The sequence below is a fragment of the Arvicola amphibius genome, chromosome 6, assembly GCF_903992535.2.
Source record: "Arvicola amphibius chromosome 6, mArvAmp1.2, whole genome shotgun sequence".
NCBI classification, from domain to species: domain Eukaryota; kingdom Metazoa; phylum Chordata; class Mammalia; order Rodentia; family Cricetidae; genus Arvicola; species Arvicola amphibius.
In genome coordinates this window covers 63,367,109-63,384,160 of record NC_052052.2, presented here as the reverse complement: position 1 = coordinate 63,384,160, position 17,052 = coordinate 63,367,109, and the positions used below count along the sequence as shown (strand labels likewise).

Here is a 17,052-nt window from a genome sequence, read left to right as displayed (position 1 = left end):
TGTACCTTGAAATAACAATCTCTCTTGATACCAGAGCTGCTAGTTACTTTTATTTTTAAACACTGCTTGTGGCCATAAAACAAAAATCAAAGAAGATATGGGATGTTTGATCCACAAAGTAACATTTATCACACTGTAAAAATTTTGTAATGTACTGGCATGATTTATAATATTAAAATCAAGTGACCCAAATACGTAATAATTATCTAATTTAGCTGCAATGAGGGGAAAACCTGTATACCAGGATACAGGTACAGCCTCCCTAGGCGTACTCCATTCACTCTTCCATGGAGTCAGCCCTGTGACACACACAATAAACAATAATCATGTGCTCAACACACCCAGGAACTATAGGTTACTGCAGAGATGGAGAAGGAACATGGTGGGAATGGGAACTGTGTTAAGACAAAGGTCATTTGGTCACTTCCAGGGAGTGGAACTGAGGATTCTTAAAGTGAACTGGGTTCTAATGACAAAAAGAAAAACACTTCATTTGGCATCATGGTTACTGAACATAACAAGCTATTAAACTTGGGAGTAAAACAGCCAGTTCGATGCAATAGGCAGAGTGTGGAAGGGTACCCAATACAACCAACTGCTGGGTGATGGTCTTTTCCTGATTTAGGGTAGGAATTAATGGTGTTGTAGCAATCCCAAAACAGGGCCAGGTATGGTGGGTACAAGCATCCCAGAGCTTTGGGAGATAAAGGCAGGAGGACAAGGAAGCCAAGGTCAAGCTGGATAGCATGGAGCCCAATTTCTGAAGAATAAATGAATAAGTAACAGAAAATAATACATTAGGTAGCCGCTGAAGAAACAGTGTTTGCTTAAAATAAAGGACTGATGTCTTTCTGTGGATTAAGCATTAAACATCTTGTTCTATACCTTCAACACTTATTCATTAGCCTAGAAAATTTACAACTTCCCAAGCCACTTGGACTGTTATGTAGCACTCAAATACTAGCCTGTCAAATTCTGAATACTTACAAAAAATAAAAATGAGAAGTGATGTGCTTCACACATGAAGCAACAACTTGAGCATTACAAGAACTGTGTGTTTCTTCTGCATCTCATGCGCGAAAAACCCCAGATGAACAACGAAAATCCACCCTACTAATTCAAGCCATGAGGAACACTCCCCAAACATCTCCGGGAGCTTATCACATGCCCATGCACGAGTTGGTACAGCTCTCCTTCCAACTTCACAGTGCCTGACATCCTTCCTGTACTCACGCACACAGCGAAGCCCGAGTCTACACCCTAAGACAAGCTTCTCGGTTAACCAGGTACATGTGCTTCCTGACCATCTGGCAGGTCTGGAACTACACTGCGTTTTCATTAGGTTTTATCCTTTTGAGAGTTACTGACAATGGTTTGGGGTGCTGTGCCTTAATTTCCCTTAAGTCTCCGGGTCTTTAGCACATGGTTTATGTGGTAGAGTGATTTGAGACATGGGTATGCAGAAATTACTATTCTGAACTGACTACTTTAAATCAAATAAAATCTGGCCTGAATGCTTCCTATGAAAAGATAGAAAAGATCTTTTAAACCAACTATAATTTACAAACGTCATTAATGTGATAATACTAAAATCATCTATTTTTAAAATTATATGTGCATTTGGTGATATATTTAAATTACCTATAGAATAAAAATTAACATAGAAATTGCTTATCACTTTTATAATGTTAGAAAACTGGGCCGGGCGGCGGTGGCGCACACCTTTAATCCCAGCACTCGGGAGGCAGAGGCAGGCGGATCTCTGTGAGTTCGAGGCCAGCCTGGTCTACAAGAGCTAGTTCCAGGACAGGCTCCAAAGCTACAGAGAAACCCTGTCTCGAAAAACCAAAAAAAAAAAAAGAAAAAAAAAAAAAAAGAAAACTGGACTCCAAGTTCACACATGTGTTACTTATATCAATACTAAACTCTGTCTTTTGTTTCTTTTTTTTACACAGAGCAATTTTAAAGTTCCAAACTGCCTTATCTAATGTATCAGCATCAAGAAGCATTTGTACTCAGAATCTTTGCTAACAGTGTTACTGGGTGAACATGGCACCAACATTCATGTGTCGAGGTCCTAACCCCCAACACCTCAGCACGTGAGTATCCCAGAACCTGACTATATTTGGAGATGGAGCTTTTGAAGCTGTGACTAAATTAAAATAAGACACTGAAGTGGGCACTCCTCCAATATGACTGATGCCCTCAAAAGGGAGGACATGTGGGCACAGAAAGAAGGTCCAGGACGCTTCTACACAGAGGGAAGTCCACTGAGGACACAGTAGGATGGTAGGTGTCTATAAGCCAAAGAAACAAGGAACAGTCACATCTGCCGGCACCATAACCTTGGACTTACAGTCATCATAATTAGGAAGGACAAATTTTTTCTAAGCTACACAGTCTGTGGTATTTTGTTATACTAGCCTTACTATACTAATGGTAACACCATTCATAATTAATTTGTTAAATAAATATAACTAAGGTACAACTAGCAAATATTAGCACATGGCATTTTCCCCAGCTAAGTATTCAAGAGTTAGACTTTTTCTCAAGGACTTCTTGGGGTTTATAATCTTTCCTTAGAGGCATGTTAGTGCTAATGTAATTGAATAGAAATAAAAATGATTCTGTCATCACAGAGTCCCCAGGTCTACGTCCACCACAGTCCCCAGGTCTACGTCCACCACAGTCCCCAGGTCTACGTCCACCACAGTCCCCAGGTCTACGTCCACCACAGTCCCCAGGTCTATGTCCACCACAGTCCCCAGGTCTACGTCCACCACAGAGCAAGAAGTCAGCATTTCTTCAGTTCACAATGCTGGATTGTGAGGACTTTGTTTCCCTGGGTTTTGGAAAACTTTCTTCTGATAAAAGAAGTTCTCTACTTCTAGTCTGCTAGTACGGAAGTTCTAAATTTCATCTTTTGTCCATAGATTGAGATACTAAGAGAACCACAGGCACTGGACAGAAAAGATGTGCGGACTGCTTGGTATGAGTAAGACTGAGAACAGCGTGCCTGCCCACCAACAGAAACGCATTATTTTGAATGGGATATTATGAATATTAAAGCAATAGCCACAACAGTGGATATTAACTATACTTAACAAATTGAACATCTTTCCAATACTGCCCACACAGCACTGTGGCATGCTCACTGGCCTGTATACTTTAATGTTTGTGCTCACTTCCACATATAGAACTGTTCATGAAAATATAAAGGATACAACAGTAAAAAGGGAAGTTGTAATCATAAAAATTTAAATGATATAATATATAGAGACTACATATTTTAGAGTTTAAAATAGAAACAGAATTCTTTAAAAATGACTGCCCTAGCCCCATGCAAACCAGCCTAACACTGAGGGATTTGGGTTGTTTGGTTTTCCAAGAAATAAATTGCATCATGTCTGACATATCTAACAAACAAATTTGAGTTTTCATAATGACTAAATAATCAATTTCATATGCAGAGACTAATGTTAATATAAAAATTATTTTATAATAAGAATACATTTTATTTTAGTGTTAAAATCCTTACAGTCGTATTATTAATCTGCATATCTGGGCCTTTTATCAATTCCAAAATATAGGTGGAGTGTTTATTCTGTAATTCTCTGTCCTCTCACCTTCTCTGAAGAAACAGAAACTCTCTCAGTTTCATTACATCTGAATACCCAGACTCAAACATTACATTTTGTATATATGTACATGCAACTTCGTCACTAGTGATTTCCAGGCAGGCGGTGAATACTAAAGAAAAACTGTCTTGTTGTCATACCTTATTTTATAAGTAGAATTTCTTTAAAAAGTTGGAGCAATTCATAAGAAACTGAGTAATATATTTTCCTGTAAAATTCACAACTAGGTGCAGCCCTACAGTGGCAGAATGAAGACAGAGACAACACTGCTCCCGGGTTTAACCATTTAAACTCAGAGACTGGCGGTCTCAGATGCAAGAGCTGCTGTGTCTTCTATGATAAATGCTGCTCTGTTTACAACTAGATGCCACAGAACTGTCTCATGGAGACATACCCAGCCAATCTGTTATTACAAAGGCTTACTACAAAGTTTCTATGCTCCATCTGTCAAAGACAGAAAAAGAATACACTGACGGAAAGAATTGACTGCTTTTGACCACCAATATCTGTGGACGTTACACAGAGAGCATCCCTAGCAGTGAGTCAGCACACATGAACAAAGAAGCTACATTTCCTTCACACTAATATTAATAGTTTATTTTTCCATACTGATCTTAACCCCACACTCTTCTTTGTTTTACTCATCAAAATTTCATAAAGCTAAATATGTATTTCATCAATATTCTCCATTTTCAGGGCCATAACAAACAACTGACCTTGCATACGCTAAGTAAATGAAGACCATTAAGGCCTAAAGTATTGAAATAGTAATAAACAGCAGAAGAAGTCAGATTACCTTTAAGGGTGATTATAAACAAATACTTTTTAAATTATATTAAGACTTAGAAATATCTGAAGGTACTTGCAATCAATTCTTCTGGTTATCTTTGTTTTTATTAGACAAAAGCCTAGGCAAAGAATTGTGTGGCATAATTCTCTAACACAAACAGCAACACTATCAGACACGCACCAGTCAGGACAGCAGTAATGGATCTTGGAGCAGCAGAGTCTGGCCACTGAGCACTATTCATTTTCCTCTACAAATATCAGCAAGTCAGTTGTTCAAATTCCCTCCTCTCCCCTCCTGACACCACTGCTCTCATGCCATTAAATGCAGTTGGTGTGATTTTGCCCTTCACATAAAAATAACTATAAAAGAATCAATCAGAAGTTAATTTGAATATACTTCATCTAAAAATAATTTTAAAAGCTTAATTTTAGAACTGAAGTGGCATTCCACAAATGATTAGCTGTGTAACCTCTACTAACACTACAGATTACTTACTCAAAAATACTTTTTACCCTCTCATAGATAGTAATTACTGTCTACAATAACTAGTTGCCAGTGGGTATACATTTTTTTAAAGAAAAAATTAAACTACTATGACATCTTTGTATGATAGAATGGACAATCTTTATGTTAGATAAAAATATAAATGTAGGCTGCCTCAAAAAAAGTAAGAAAACATCCAAGTATGACTCTATTAACTTGCTATTCTTTGAAGAGCAAATTTTGTAGTGTGATAGTATATTTCAAATCTATATTTAAAATTTTTTAAATGCTAGTATAAAACTGTCTAAAACTCTTTTAGGCACAGCAGGCATGGTGCCCACACCTACCATGCTTGCACTTGGGGGTGGAGGCAGGGAGATGCACAGCAAGCTGGAGCCAGGTTAGGCTCCAGGAGACACTGCTCCCTCAGGAGGCACTGGCCCCAGTCATCTTGTCAAATGGCTTCTCTGCAGATAAGCACAGATCTGAGCCCCCACCATCTCAGTCTCAGGGACACTCCGCTATTCCAATAATATGCAAGCAAGAATTATCTAACCTAAGATAAAAGTTGGAAAATACATGACTGCTAAAAGATTTATGCCCTAGATATAACTTGAGAGTTTACTCTAAATACAATGATACCTGCCTTCATATTTAATTAAGAATCTGCAGTTTTCTTTTATTTCAGTAATACACTAAGTGACTAAACATTTGCTGATGAAACCCTTAAAAATAAGTGTATTGTAAGAGTCAAATATAGACCTTGGCCAAAGATGAAAGTTAATTTTCTTCAATCTCCATTTAATGTACTTAATTAGAATAGTAAGTTATCTCACAAACAATGGGTTTGCTAAATCCTATAATAATTTTTATTCCAATAATTAAAATATGACATCAATTCCAAGAGTTTTAAGAAAAACCCAACATTACACTGTCATGAAGAAGGCAAACAAATTCAGTGCCTAACATTTTAAAGACTTTTCTAGACTCAAAGCTTACGCTTTACACATTTTCCAAAACTGATTATTTTATTCTATTTGCTAAAAACAACTGAGGCTACTACTCAAATTTCTGGAAATTTCTAGATACCTATTTATTATTTTCTCACACTAAATGAGATCTTGGGAATTGTTATTTTATATCATGATATAAGTCTTTTGCATCCTACATGTATACGACACGTGTGCCTGGTGTGTGTGGATGCCAGGGGAGGGGTCAGATCAACAGCAGCTATACATAATTAGGAGCCACTCGATGAGTGATGGGAACCGAACCAGAATCCTCTGCAAGAGCAGCAAGAGCTCGCAAACACAAAGCCATCTATCCAGTTCCTGGAGTTTTTAAATTACTGTTTTCAATGAGGATAAAACATAGAAACTTCATGGGCTTTCCTTAGCAGAAGACCTGCAATATAAATTAGTTTAAGAAAAAAATCCTGCCAGGTGGTGGTGGTGCACACCTTTAATCCCAGCACTAGGGAGGCAGAGGCAAGTGGATCTCTATGAGTTCAAGGCCAGACTGGACTACAAAGCGAGTTCCAGGACAGGCTCCAAAGCTACACAAAACCTGTCTCAAAAAACCAAAACCAACCAAACAAATCCTATTTGGGGCATCAATTCACACTGAACTATGCCTTACCCATTACACTTTCTACAGCTTCTTTCCCTCAACAATGAATATGTTCAAGTATTTCCCCAAAACTTCACAAACAGCCAGGCAAGGTGGTCTTTTCAAGGTAAAGATTAAGAAGAAGCATGAGGCAGGTGTGCAATCCAGTGGTGGAGTGTTTGCCAAGCATGAACAGAACTTAGGCTCATTCCCCAACACTACAAGGGGAAATACGATTTTTTTTAAGCATGAAGTTACTATAAGAAGAAGGAAAACCTGGGGATAATTGTAAAGAAACTAAAGTACTCCAACTCAGAAAGAGATCTCCTAAAAACAGAAAATAAGAAATGGAAAATCAGATTCCCAAATGGTTCATTACCCAGAATTTGCAAACAGCCTGCTTTCTCTCAATTTTCTTTTTCAAGAGGTATTCATAACCTACCAGATTCTCACGAACACTGGTCAAGTGCTATTCATAGGCAATTATATTCTTTTAAGTGAATAAACACTTTCATCATAAAAACTATCCTGTACCCAAGAGTTGATAACACATTCTTTCCCAACATAGAAGACAAGCACTCAGCTTTGGGATGTAGACAGAAGGAAAGAGGCTGTACTGCCACCTGTCTACATGAAAGAGCATCCAGAAAAAGCAGGGAGAAACCTCACTTCTTTCAGGAGAGAAGTATGGGATCAGGGTCAAGCACACACCTGCTGCACAAAAGATGCCCAGGAACCATTAACTCCAAATGAGCCCAGGATCTCTGGGGTCTTTACTGCACATCTCAAGTAATTAGAGGGTAGGAGGTGGTTGAGAGAGGGATGACTCAATCCGGCCTATAGTCCACACATACTCAAAAGTAGGACACAGGTTTTTATTGACCATAGGAAATATGAAAAGGTTATGAAGAAAGTCCTACAAAAAATACATATGGACAAGAATTTCTGTAAAAGTCAATACTGGTGACTTCCCCACTGAAATTAGTGGTAACTTTTTACAATGTCATCTTCAAAAGGACTTCTATAAAAAGAGCAGTGTAATATTACTAGCCCAACAATACTTGCTATAGTCAGCTTTACCCTCAAACCTGGCCACTCCACCGAGCCTCCTGTAGTTTCCTTGGTTCGCACTGTTTTTCTTGTTTTGCTAATCTCTAACTCATTATGAAGTATGTCCAGAGCCCAAAAGAATTCAAACCTTAGGGCCACATAAGTTTTAAACTTCAAAGAACCCTAGTTACATAGGCTAGTGCATCAGTGTTGCCTCTTGGTGTTGCACAATTAGGCAGCAATGATTAGAATCACCTGCCCAAAAAAAGTAACAAAAGCTTTGCTGCCACTGACATCTGCAAGAGAATCTCTGTCTGAGACTAAGTTTCCCAATGTAACACAAGCTTTGTTGTTGGCCTCCAGCTCCCAAATAATGACACAGAGACTTATTAATTATTAATTATGAAAGCTCAGTTTTAGCTTAGGCTCGTCCTACTAGCTCTTATAACTTAAATTAACTTATTTATTTTAATCTACGTTTGCCTAGTGGCTTACCTTTCTTTCATTCTGTCTGTCTGACTTCCTCCTTATCCTGGTGTCTGTTGAGTGCCTAGATTCATCTCCTACTTCCTCTCTCTGCCCAGAAGTCCCGCCTATACCTCCTGCCTAGCTATTGGCCATTTGGCTTTTTATTACACCAATCACAGCAACACATTTTCAACAGTGTACAAGTGTGGGATCAGTCCATGAACAGCTATGCAACACAGTGACAACAGGCAACCCAGCCAGAACGTAGGCTGAGATCCCAGAGCAGAGACGCCTCAAGGCAAGGGGACCTTCTTTACTACATGCTCTCTCGCATGGGGAGGGCACTGGAGAACACAATCCACAACAGACACCTCAGCCCGCCAGCTGAAGCCCCAGGAAGATACAAAAAGGAGTAACAGAAATTTGAAACTAGTCCTTCCTAAAACTTAGCAACCAAACAGCCTATAAAATAAAAATGCATTATGTTCTCCTAAAAAGTCACCTCACTAAGCCCAATTCACGATGAGAAAAAAACATGTCATCTGATGGGGTCAAGATAAACATTCTCCTTTATCTTATACAGAAGAAAGTAAGAAGAGTAAATTAAATCTGGAGTTAGAGCACATCAACATCTTCACACCAGGCCATACCATTTGCCCAGTACTCAATAAAATTTTAATAGACATATCAGGATATAGGACTAATATCTGGTATGGACATAAAAATAACCTTAAATAAAATGTTCAAGAAGGGACTGGGAAAATGGCTCAATGGTTAACACAAGACAATGTAGGTTGGATTCCCAGCACCCCACACAGTGGCATTCAACCAACACTAACTCCAAGTCCAGGGCATCCTTCCCAAATTACTTCCATGGCACCAGACAAGTATGTGGTGCACTACATTCATTCACATGAAATAAAATTAAAAAGGGCCAGGGAGAAGAGTCAGAGGTTGTGAGCACTGGCTGCTCTTCCAGAGGTCCTGAGTTCAATCCCCAGCACCCACATGGGGGCTCATAAACATTTGCAATGAGCTCTGGTGCCCTCCTCTGCCCTGCAGGAATATATGCAGGCAGAACATTGTATACATAATAAGTAAATTAATCTGAAAAATAAATTAATCTTCAAAATATTAAGAAATAATGTTAAAAATGTTCAAGAAAATGGCAAAATGCAGAAATTTCTGTAGAAAACTGATCTATGAGAAATAGTAACAAGTGGAAATTCTAAAAGTGCAAGGTACTAAGTAACAGAATTAAAAACTCAAGAGAGTAGAATAGAAAAGCTACCATCAATAAATCAGAAGTCAGCAGGAAAAACTAGGCTGAACCATAGGGTAAGAGATGCAGGAAAGAATGCAAAGACAGAAGTGTAGAAACCACTACATGTGTGACAGAATCTAAACCATACAGAATACTCACAGTGAAACAAAAAAGAAATGTATAACTATATATTATACATTTTATGAATATTATATATTATATAATATATTATAAATTTATAACTTAGAATTTCACCACACAGGTTCAAGAAGTTACAAAAAGATTTCAACAGAAAACTGCAAAGAAAAACACTGAAGCACATTATAGAATTATAGAATAAGAGCTAAGAAGGAGAATTTTAAAATTCATAAAAGTGGTAATTAAAGGACATACTCTGCTGAAGAATAATAATTCCAACAACTGATTTTACAACAAAACTAGAGAAACAAAAAGACAATGAGAAACATTTTTTTAACTGAAAACAATTATTCATCTGTAATCCTGTGCTAACCAATAAAGCCTCCAAAAACTGAAGCAATGAAGATCCTTCAGGGTTATAGCTGGGACCGTCTGTTCTAGGAGTGGTGAAGTAAAGCAGTTCACCTGGTACTCACGCTACTTCTCCTGACTCAGACTCCCAAGTTGGCATCAAACAAATGAACTGCCACCCCTAACTCAAAAACTGTGCTCTAAATAAGAACATGCAAGAGATTTCTCAATGGCATGTGACATGATCTTGGAAGACATTTTTAGTTGCCATTCCATCACTTCTAACACGAAGGTGAACACAGGAAAAAAAACAAGCTATTAAGCAATCCACTTAATGCCAACAAACTTGAAAGCTTAGGCTAAGAGAACAGTGCCTGCTTAACATTCCTAAGCATAAACAATGGTAACATTCCTAGAGTTACTGATGCCAAAATAGCTTTAATATACTCAACATTTTTGATAACTTGATTGTCATTTATTAATACTAAGATATTATTACTCTAAAAAAATCATTACTCTTGTCTGAGTTTCCAAACCATGGCTTTGTATATTTTCTCCCCAGTATTTTTAATCTCAATATAATTTTATACTGTTAATCCTTCTTCTAACACTCAGTATGTACAAAAGCACAGTACATGTATGAAAATACATTCAAATACCACCTATAATCAGTTTCTCTACTTTAAAACATAATAATTCTTCCTCTAATTGGCATTAATTTACCCAGCATTCCTATCTTTTATGTTTTGTGTGTGTTCACACAGTGTGCATGTTCACGTGTGTGCAGGTCCATGTAAATGTTGGGTGACACAAGGACAACTTTAGGCAGGGCCCCCCACTGATCTGAAGTCTACCCATTAGGCTAGACCACTGGACATAAGCTCCAGGGCTCCTCCTGTCTCCAGCGCCAGCGCTGGGATGACAGTGTTTGCAGCCACACTGGCCACGAGGGCCCTATTCACTAAGCCGTGTTCTCACTGCCCGAGTATTCAAGGAAAAAAGTTCTTGCAATTTCAAATTTCTAAATCTTCCATATAAGTACTATTGTGCCATTTTTTAGTTGTTACTGGAATTTCTTTTATCTGTCACCAAACCCCCAATAATATTGTTCAATGGTTTATAATTTTTCCATGAAAATGAAGAGGCTAAAGAAAATATTCTCTGCTTCTGAGAGTTTTAGTAAAACCAATGTAACATAAGGTAAACATCTACTATTTGCCATTTTTTGCATATATTATATTTTTTTCTTAGTTGCTTTAACTTTTTCAGATAAGGTCTTATCTAGCCTATCTAGCCTCAAACTTGCTAGGCTGACTCTGAACTGCAATGCTCCTGCAATTAGCCTCCAGGGTTCTAGGATAGAGACAAAAACAAACATGCCTGGCTGTATATAGTTATTAACTTATTCAGTTTCATTATCATTCACATTTTTCAGAACATGAAATTACAAATCAGAGGAGTTAAGGAATCTGTTAAAAAGTTATATACATAAGAAGAGAAGCTAAGCATTTGCACCTAGCCCATCTGTTTTCAAAGTGAGTTTTCCACTACCATGGTCAGCAAACTTAATACTGAGAACAAATCTTTAATATTTTTGAGTTTTGCTAGCCAGGCAGTCTGTCATCACCACTCAACTTTGTTTTAACACAAAAGAAGTCATAGACTACGCATGGAAAAACGAGAACAGCTGTCTTATCCCCAGTAAAACCTACTGACAAAATCAGCTAGCTATGGAGATCCAATTAACCTCCAGCGGCAGAGGCTGCGGCCCCACCCTGCCCTGCAAGTTGGGCTCTCTTCAGGATCTTTTCCTCTCCACTGACTGTTCTTGCATCTTTTCTCTCGCTTTTTGAAAAACTATGATCTTCAGCCCACTGAACAATTTTAAGATACTTCTGAGGCCCAAATATAACACAAACAGTTTCCTTGGAGAACTCACATGTTCTAACACCAATCATGCCACAAATTAACCTTAAGCAAGACGAAACATTTCTAAAACCCCAATAGAAACAGGAACTGTATTTGCAGTGTGAAAATGCCAAAGATTCACATTCACTTCACAGCCATCTTTTCTGACGGGTAAGAGGGGAGACTACAAGTTCCAAGTTTGTCTGGACTCTAGAGCGAGACTTAGGTCAAAATGGACCTGGCCAAGTAGTGAGCCCTGTCTCAAAACAAAGACCTGGGCTCGGGCTACAGCTCAGTGGCAAAGCACTTGTCCAGCTTGCATGAGGTGCTAGGGGTAAAGATAAGTACCAACAAGAAGCAAAACTGTCCTTTGAATTTGATCCAGCTATTGGACCCAACTTTAATAATGTACACCATATTTAATAATCACAATCCAATCACATTCAAGACAGAGCCCCACTGAGGTCAGCAGTCACACACAACAGTCAAGTCTCAGAACAAGCCTGTGCACCAAAAGCAACTACACACAAAATTGAGACTCCCATCACTTGCATTGCACAATTTAACCACACACCTATATATGGCATGTCATATGCAAAACCATAAACAGTGTAAACAGTAAAGAAAAAGTACCCCTCCATCTGTTCCTTCTCTTTCTATCTTATGTCTCTGGACATGCACGCGCGCTCTCTTTTCCTGCTTTCCCCACCTCTGTCTCTATCTCTGCCTCTCTCTCTCTCTCTCTCTCTCTCCCCCACCTCTCTCTCTCTCTCTCTCTCTCTCATCTCTCTCTCTCTCTCTCTCTCTCTCTCTCTCTCTCTCTCTCTTTCTCTCTCCCTCCTCCCCTCCCCCCCCACACACGCACGCACGCACACTTGGCATTTTTTAAAACTACATCCAAAGTCCAAATAAAATGAAAAGTAACACAGGATTGTGCTCAATCCCAGCTCTGTAACTAAAATCAGTTGGGTAATCTTTCCCTTTCTGTGTCCAGTACCTTATTTACTCCATTATCCTCAATTTTCTCTTGTAAATACTAGAAAAACTAACATGAGAAGCCCACAGCACAGTGTTGAGACAGTTGAACCAAGGCTCTGGAGCTGCATCCTCACCATGTAGGCAAGTCTGGGCAATGCTCAAATGATGTGTACCTAAAGGCAACTCTGCAACAGTGGAACAGTGGGTCTTAACTTTTGGGTCGTGACCCTTTTGGGGGCTGAAGGACCTTTTCACAAGGGTTGCCTAAGACCATCCAGATATTTAGATTACAATTCATAACAGTAGCAAAATTACAGTTATGAAGAAGCAACAAAATTAATTTTATGGTTGGGGTCACCACAACATAAGAAACTGTATTTAAGGGTCATAGAATTAGGAAGGTTGAGAACCACTGCTCTAGAACATGCTAGAAACTCATCTTACTACCAAGGAGGGCTGGGGGCAGAAGACCAGGGAAAGTGGCACATGCCTGTCATCTTAGCACTTTAGGAGACTGAGCAGGAAGGCCAAGAGTTCACAGTCACCTTGGGCTACATTCCACAATCTAGTCTTAAAAAACAAAAACTAAAACGAGAGAAAGGAGTCCTCTTCTCAAAAAGTTAATTATTTTTGAGAACCTGTAAAAATTTAATTAATTATCCACACTCCAGGGCAGACCTAATGCTCAGGAATAGCTGACCAACACAAAACAGGCTTTTTATTTCCTCTTCTTTTGGTTATGGTTTGGTGGTTCTGTCTTTTTGGTCTTTTCTTCTGTTTTTGAAGAGACAGAGAGAAACAGAGAGAGAGAGAGGGAGAGGGAGAGGGAGAGAGAGACAAGCAAGAACAAGAACCTGAATTTGTGTAGGCATAAGGTGGGAAGGATCTGGGAGGAGAGAAGAAAGAAACTTTTAAAATAGTAAAATAAATAAATAGACTAATCTATGTTTGTTTTTATTTTAAAAACAAGAATTTGATACTTTTTCTTCGTTTTCACTACTTTAGGTTACTTTTAAACTCCTATACCAAAAGAACTAATATTTTATTTTCTGAAGATATCTACTTAACACAAATAGCTATAAAGAGACTTGTCTAACAAGAAAAACAGACACTTTCTCAATCCCAGTGCAGTGTGAAGTTCATTGATCTAAGGCTGGCTTTGTTATCTCTGCCTGCCACTCTGGCACTTTAAGGATCCATGGTGTTTACAGGTGTACACGGCTGCTCTAACGTCAGTGAATATAAACATGTCTTACCAAATTACGCTTTTTTAGTGGAAGAAAATAATAATAGTGGCAGAAAGAAAACATCAGTGCGTAGCAAGTCAGAAGCTCAGTGTAGAAACACAGCTGCAGAAAGAGCCAGTGGTTGTCTTCACCTACACAGTTGTTTATCCTGAAAAAATGAGAAACACAGAGCCTTTAGTAAGATGCCCATATGAGGATCATGAAGGTAAGCCTCCCCCTCAACCTAAAAGCCAGCTCTTTAAGATAGACGTTTATAAAGTGCCTTCTGTAAGTCACAGCAGCCAGGTGAGACAGGAGAGCAGATGGGCAGAGGGTCTTCAGTTACAAGAGACTGCAGCCCAGAGGGCCAGAAGGAGACCTCGCTCTGCACCCTGCCCTGCCATACAGCGCTCTAGCAGAAGAGAGCATTCGAATACTTCAGGGAAAAACAGCTCAAACTCGCTACTTGGATAGACCTGTGAGGCACACAATTTTATTTTTACTTTATAAGAAAAATGTATCCTTGGCAGCTAAAAATAAAAACATATTCCAAATCATTTTCATGTCCTCTCTGCCAAAACAACAGCAAAGTCCAACTAGAAAGATGATGATGCTATAATCATAACATGCCAAGGCTGGTTTAAAATGAGTAAATTCTATTGCTACAAAATAAGTGTATTTTAAGATTCCATAGAAAAATCTAACTTAAAATTCCAATATGAAACTATTTTTACCAAAATTGTATGAATATTTTCCTTTTAAAATAGAACTATACTATCACCAAGAAGGGAAAAACATATGTGTATACATGTGTACATATGTATGTATAGACATATACACACACACATATATGTGTGTGTTAAGATTAATTTGTATCTTAAATTGTTTCTTTTAAGATTCGTAGTTTTGCATTATTTTTAAATATCAAACAGAACAGAGCTGAGATGCTTGTGGGTTTAATCTGAGGCTACAGAGCACTACTGGTAAACAGGACAATTAAAAGCTTTATTATCATCAAGAGAAGTGCGCTCATTCAGGACTGAAAGGGCTCTCAGCTGTTGCTGCCCCACCCCTCCTCTCCTCCACAGGCTCCGGAACAAGGCTCTGAGACATTGTCTTAGGAGCTCTGACAGGCACAGGGCCCTCTTGTGTGCCTCTGCTTAAACTCTTTAGAAAGAATGGTCAGAGACGAAAACAAAGACTTTGAGGCGTCTGAGAGCTGGCCACCGACTCTGAAGCCCTGACAGTTGGAATGCTGCAGTTCTGAGAACATTAAGAACCTCTGTCTCCAATTAATACCGTGGACACCCTCACTTGGACAACAGCAAGTGCTCTGTAGGAAATTCAATGGAAGAAATTCCCGAGTCTAGATCTGTCAACCTTCCTTGCTAATCTCCTACATCTTTCTACACCCCTCTCCTCCCACCAATACCCTGAAACAGACACTGGGAGCAAGAAACCTAGGGACAGAAATCTCTCGGCATCACAGTTCAAGTTAAAGGTGCTTCATTTCCCCACCAACAATTTAGTCTTTACCTCTTAAAACAGGCCACTGGTATGAACAGGCGCATTGCCCAGATGATTCTTTTAAACTTTAAATTATAGCATTCTCTTGTAAGGAAGCATTAACTTTACCATGAATATTTATTATCTTTCTAATTGATAAGGAAAACTAATATAAAAAAGTGCTATGAATTTTCAAAGTGATTACCACTTATCTCAACGCAGATTTCACATAGGGTTTTTCATGTTTTATTACTGTGGTTATAAGTATCACTGAGTTATAGAAAATTGAAAACTGATCTATTTAAAATGTGAGGCACATTTTTTAACACTGCATATTCTAGTATATAATATCTTATAGTAGACTTAGACAATTAAAAAAAACTCGAAGTACTTTTATTTAAAATATTCTTCTGTTTTTCTAGTCTCTGGAAATCTATTTTAAAAAACAGTTCATAGTTAAAAAAAACAATGTAAACTAAAATTTTGCTAATTAGCAATGCTATAAAATTATCATAGTCATAAATAAGAGATTATTTTATGATAATAATAAAGGAGGTGAAATTGATTAGCATCATTAGACAAAGGTGAAGTGTCTTCCTCAATCAACTGTAGGTAAATGAACTGTTTTTTGTTAAAGAGTTATTATATAGTTAACTTCATATATATGTGCATGCATGTATGTACAAATATATGTGCATATATATTCATAAACTGCTATATCAATTTATATGTGCTATACCAATTTAAATATTAAACAAGATCCAATGTTAGAAAGTAGAATATATCTTGCTCAAAAATTTTTGTGACGGCTTTGAAATGAAATACAATAGATGCTCAGAGCATTTGTTTTTTTTAATCTACTTTTTAATAGTGTCTTTAAATATTACAACAGAGCCCCCTATTGACCAAATATATTGGCAGTTCCACAGAAACAGCTAATTAGCTCTTATATATATCCAACATGCACAAAATGTAAATAATGTCCAACAGAAAATACTATAAAAGGCATAAGGAGTGGAAGGGATCTATTAGCAAATCTGCAAAGTGTCCTCTAACAAGTAAGGAAAGAGGAACTGAAGCAGTGGCCATTGTGTCTTAGAAGCCCCAGTAGGAGAAACAGCTGTTAGGTGAGTGCTCCCATACATCTGGCCATGCACCAAATGCTCTGCAGGCACTGTCTCATTTGATATGCGCACCCTAGTCCTTTGCATATTTGGGTATGTGGTAATTCTGAAGTTTTCTGCACAAATGTCTTCTTGTTAGCAGAGATAAATCTCTACAGATATTTACTCTGGGAGTTGCAAAAACCATTTTTTTATTTTAAAAAATTTAATGAAATGACTTAAATGTTATTTCTGTTTAAAGCTGGAAGGTTCTCAGACTGTTCTTTTTTATTATCATTAACTAATCCTCCTGTCTCAGCTCCGAAGTGCTGGAATTACAGATGTGCACCAACACACTCATATGTTGCAGGGTACTTTCAGCAGCAATCCTGTGGCTGTCTATAAGCACTGATGACCATCTATACTTACCAAGGACAGTGGTGGTCCATCCTTCTTACACAGTGGCCACAGCGGCTGCAGTGATGGGATCGCTTTGGCCTCATCAAATTACACTTGTTGCACAGCTCCCACAGCTCCCGCT

General features: G+C 38.2%; 1 protein-coding gene across 1 annotated transcript in view; it reads right to left on the bottom strand.

Moving 5' to 3' along the window:
* Positions 1–17,052, bottom strand: part of Zdhhc21 (zinc finger DHHC-type palmitoyltransferase 21) — a 49,418-nt gene that overhangs the window by 12,552 nt on the left and 19,814 nt on the right. The window contains exons 5-6 of the mRNA XM_038334621.1: positions 16,941–17,052; positions 13,933–14,071 (exon numbers count right to left, since the gene is read on the bottom strand). Of these exons, the coding sequence (XP_038190549.1) occupies positions 13,933–14,071; positions 16,941–17,052 (251 nt within the window). The remainder of the gene's footprint in view (positions 1–13,932; positions 14,072–16,940) is intronic.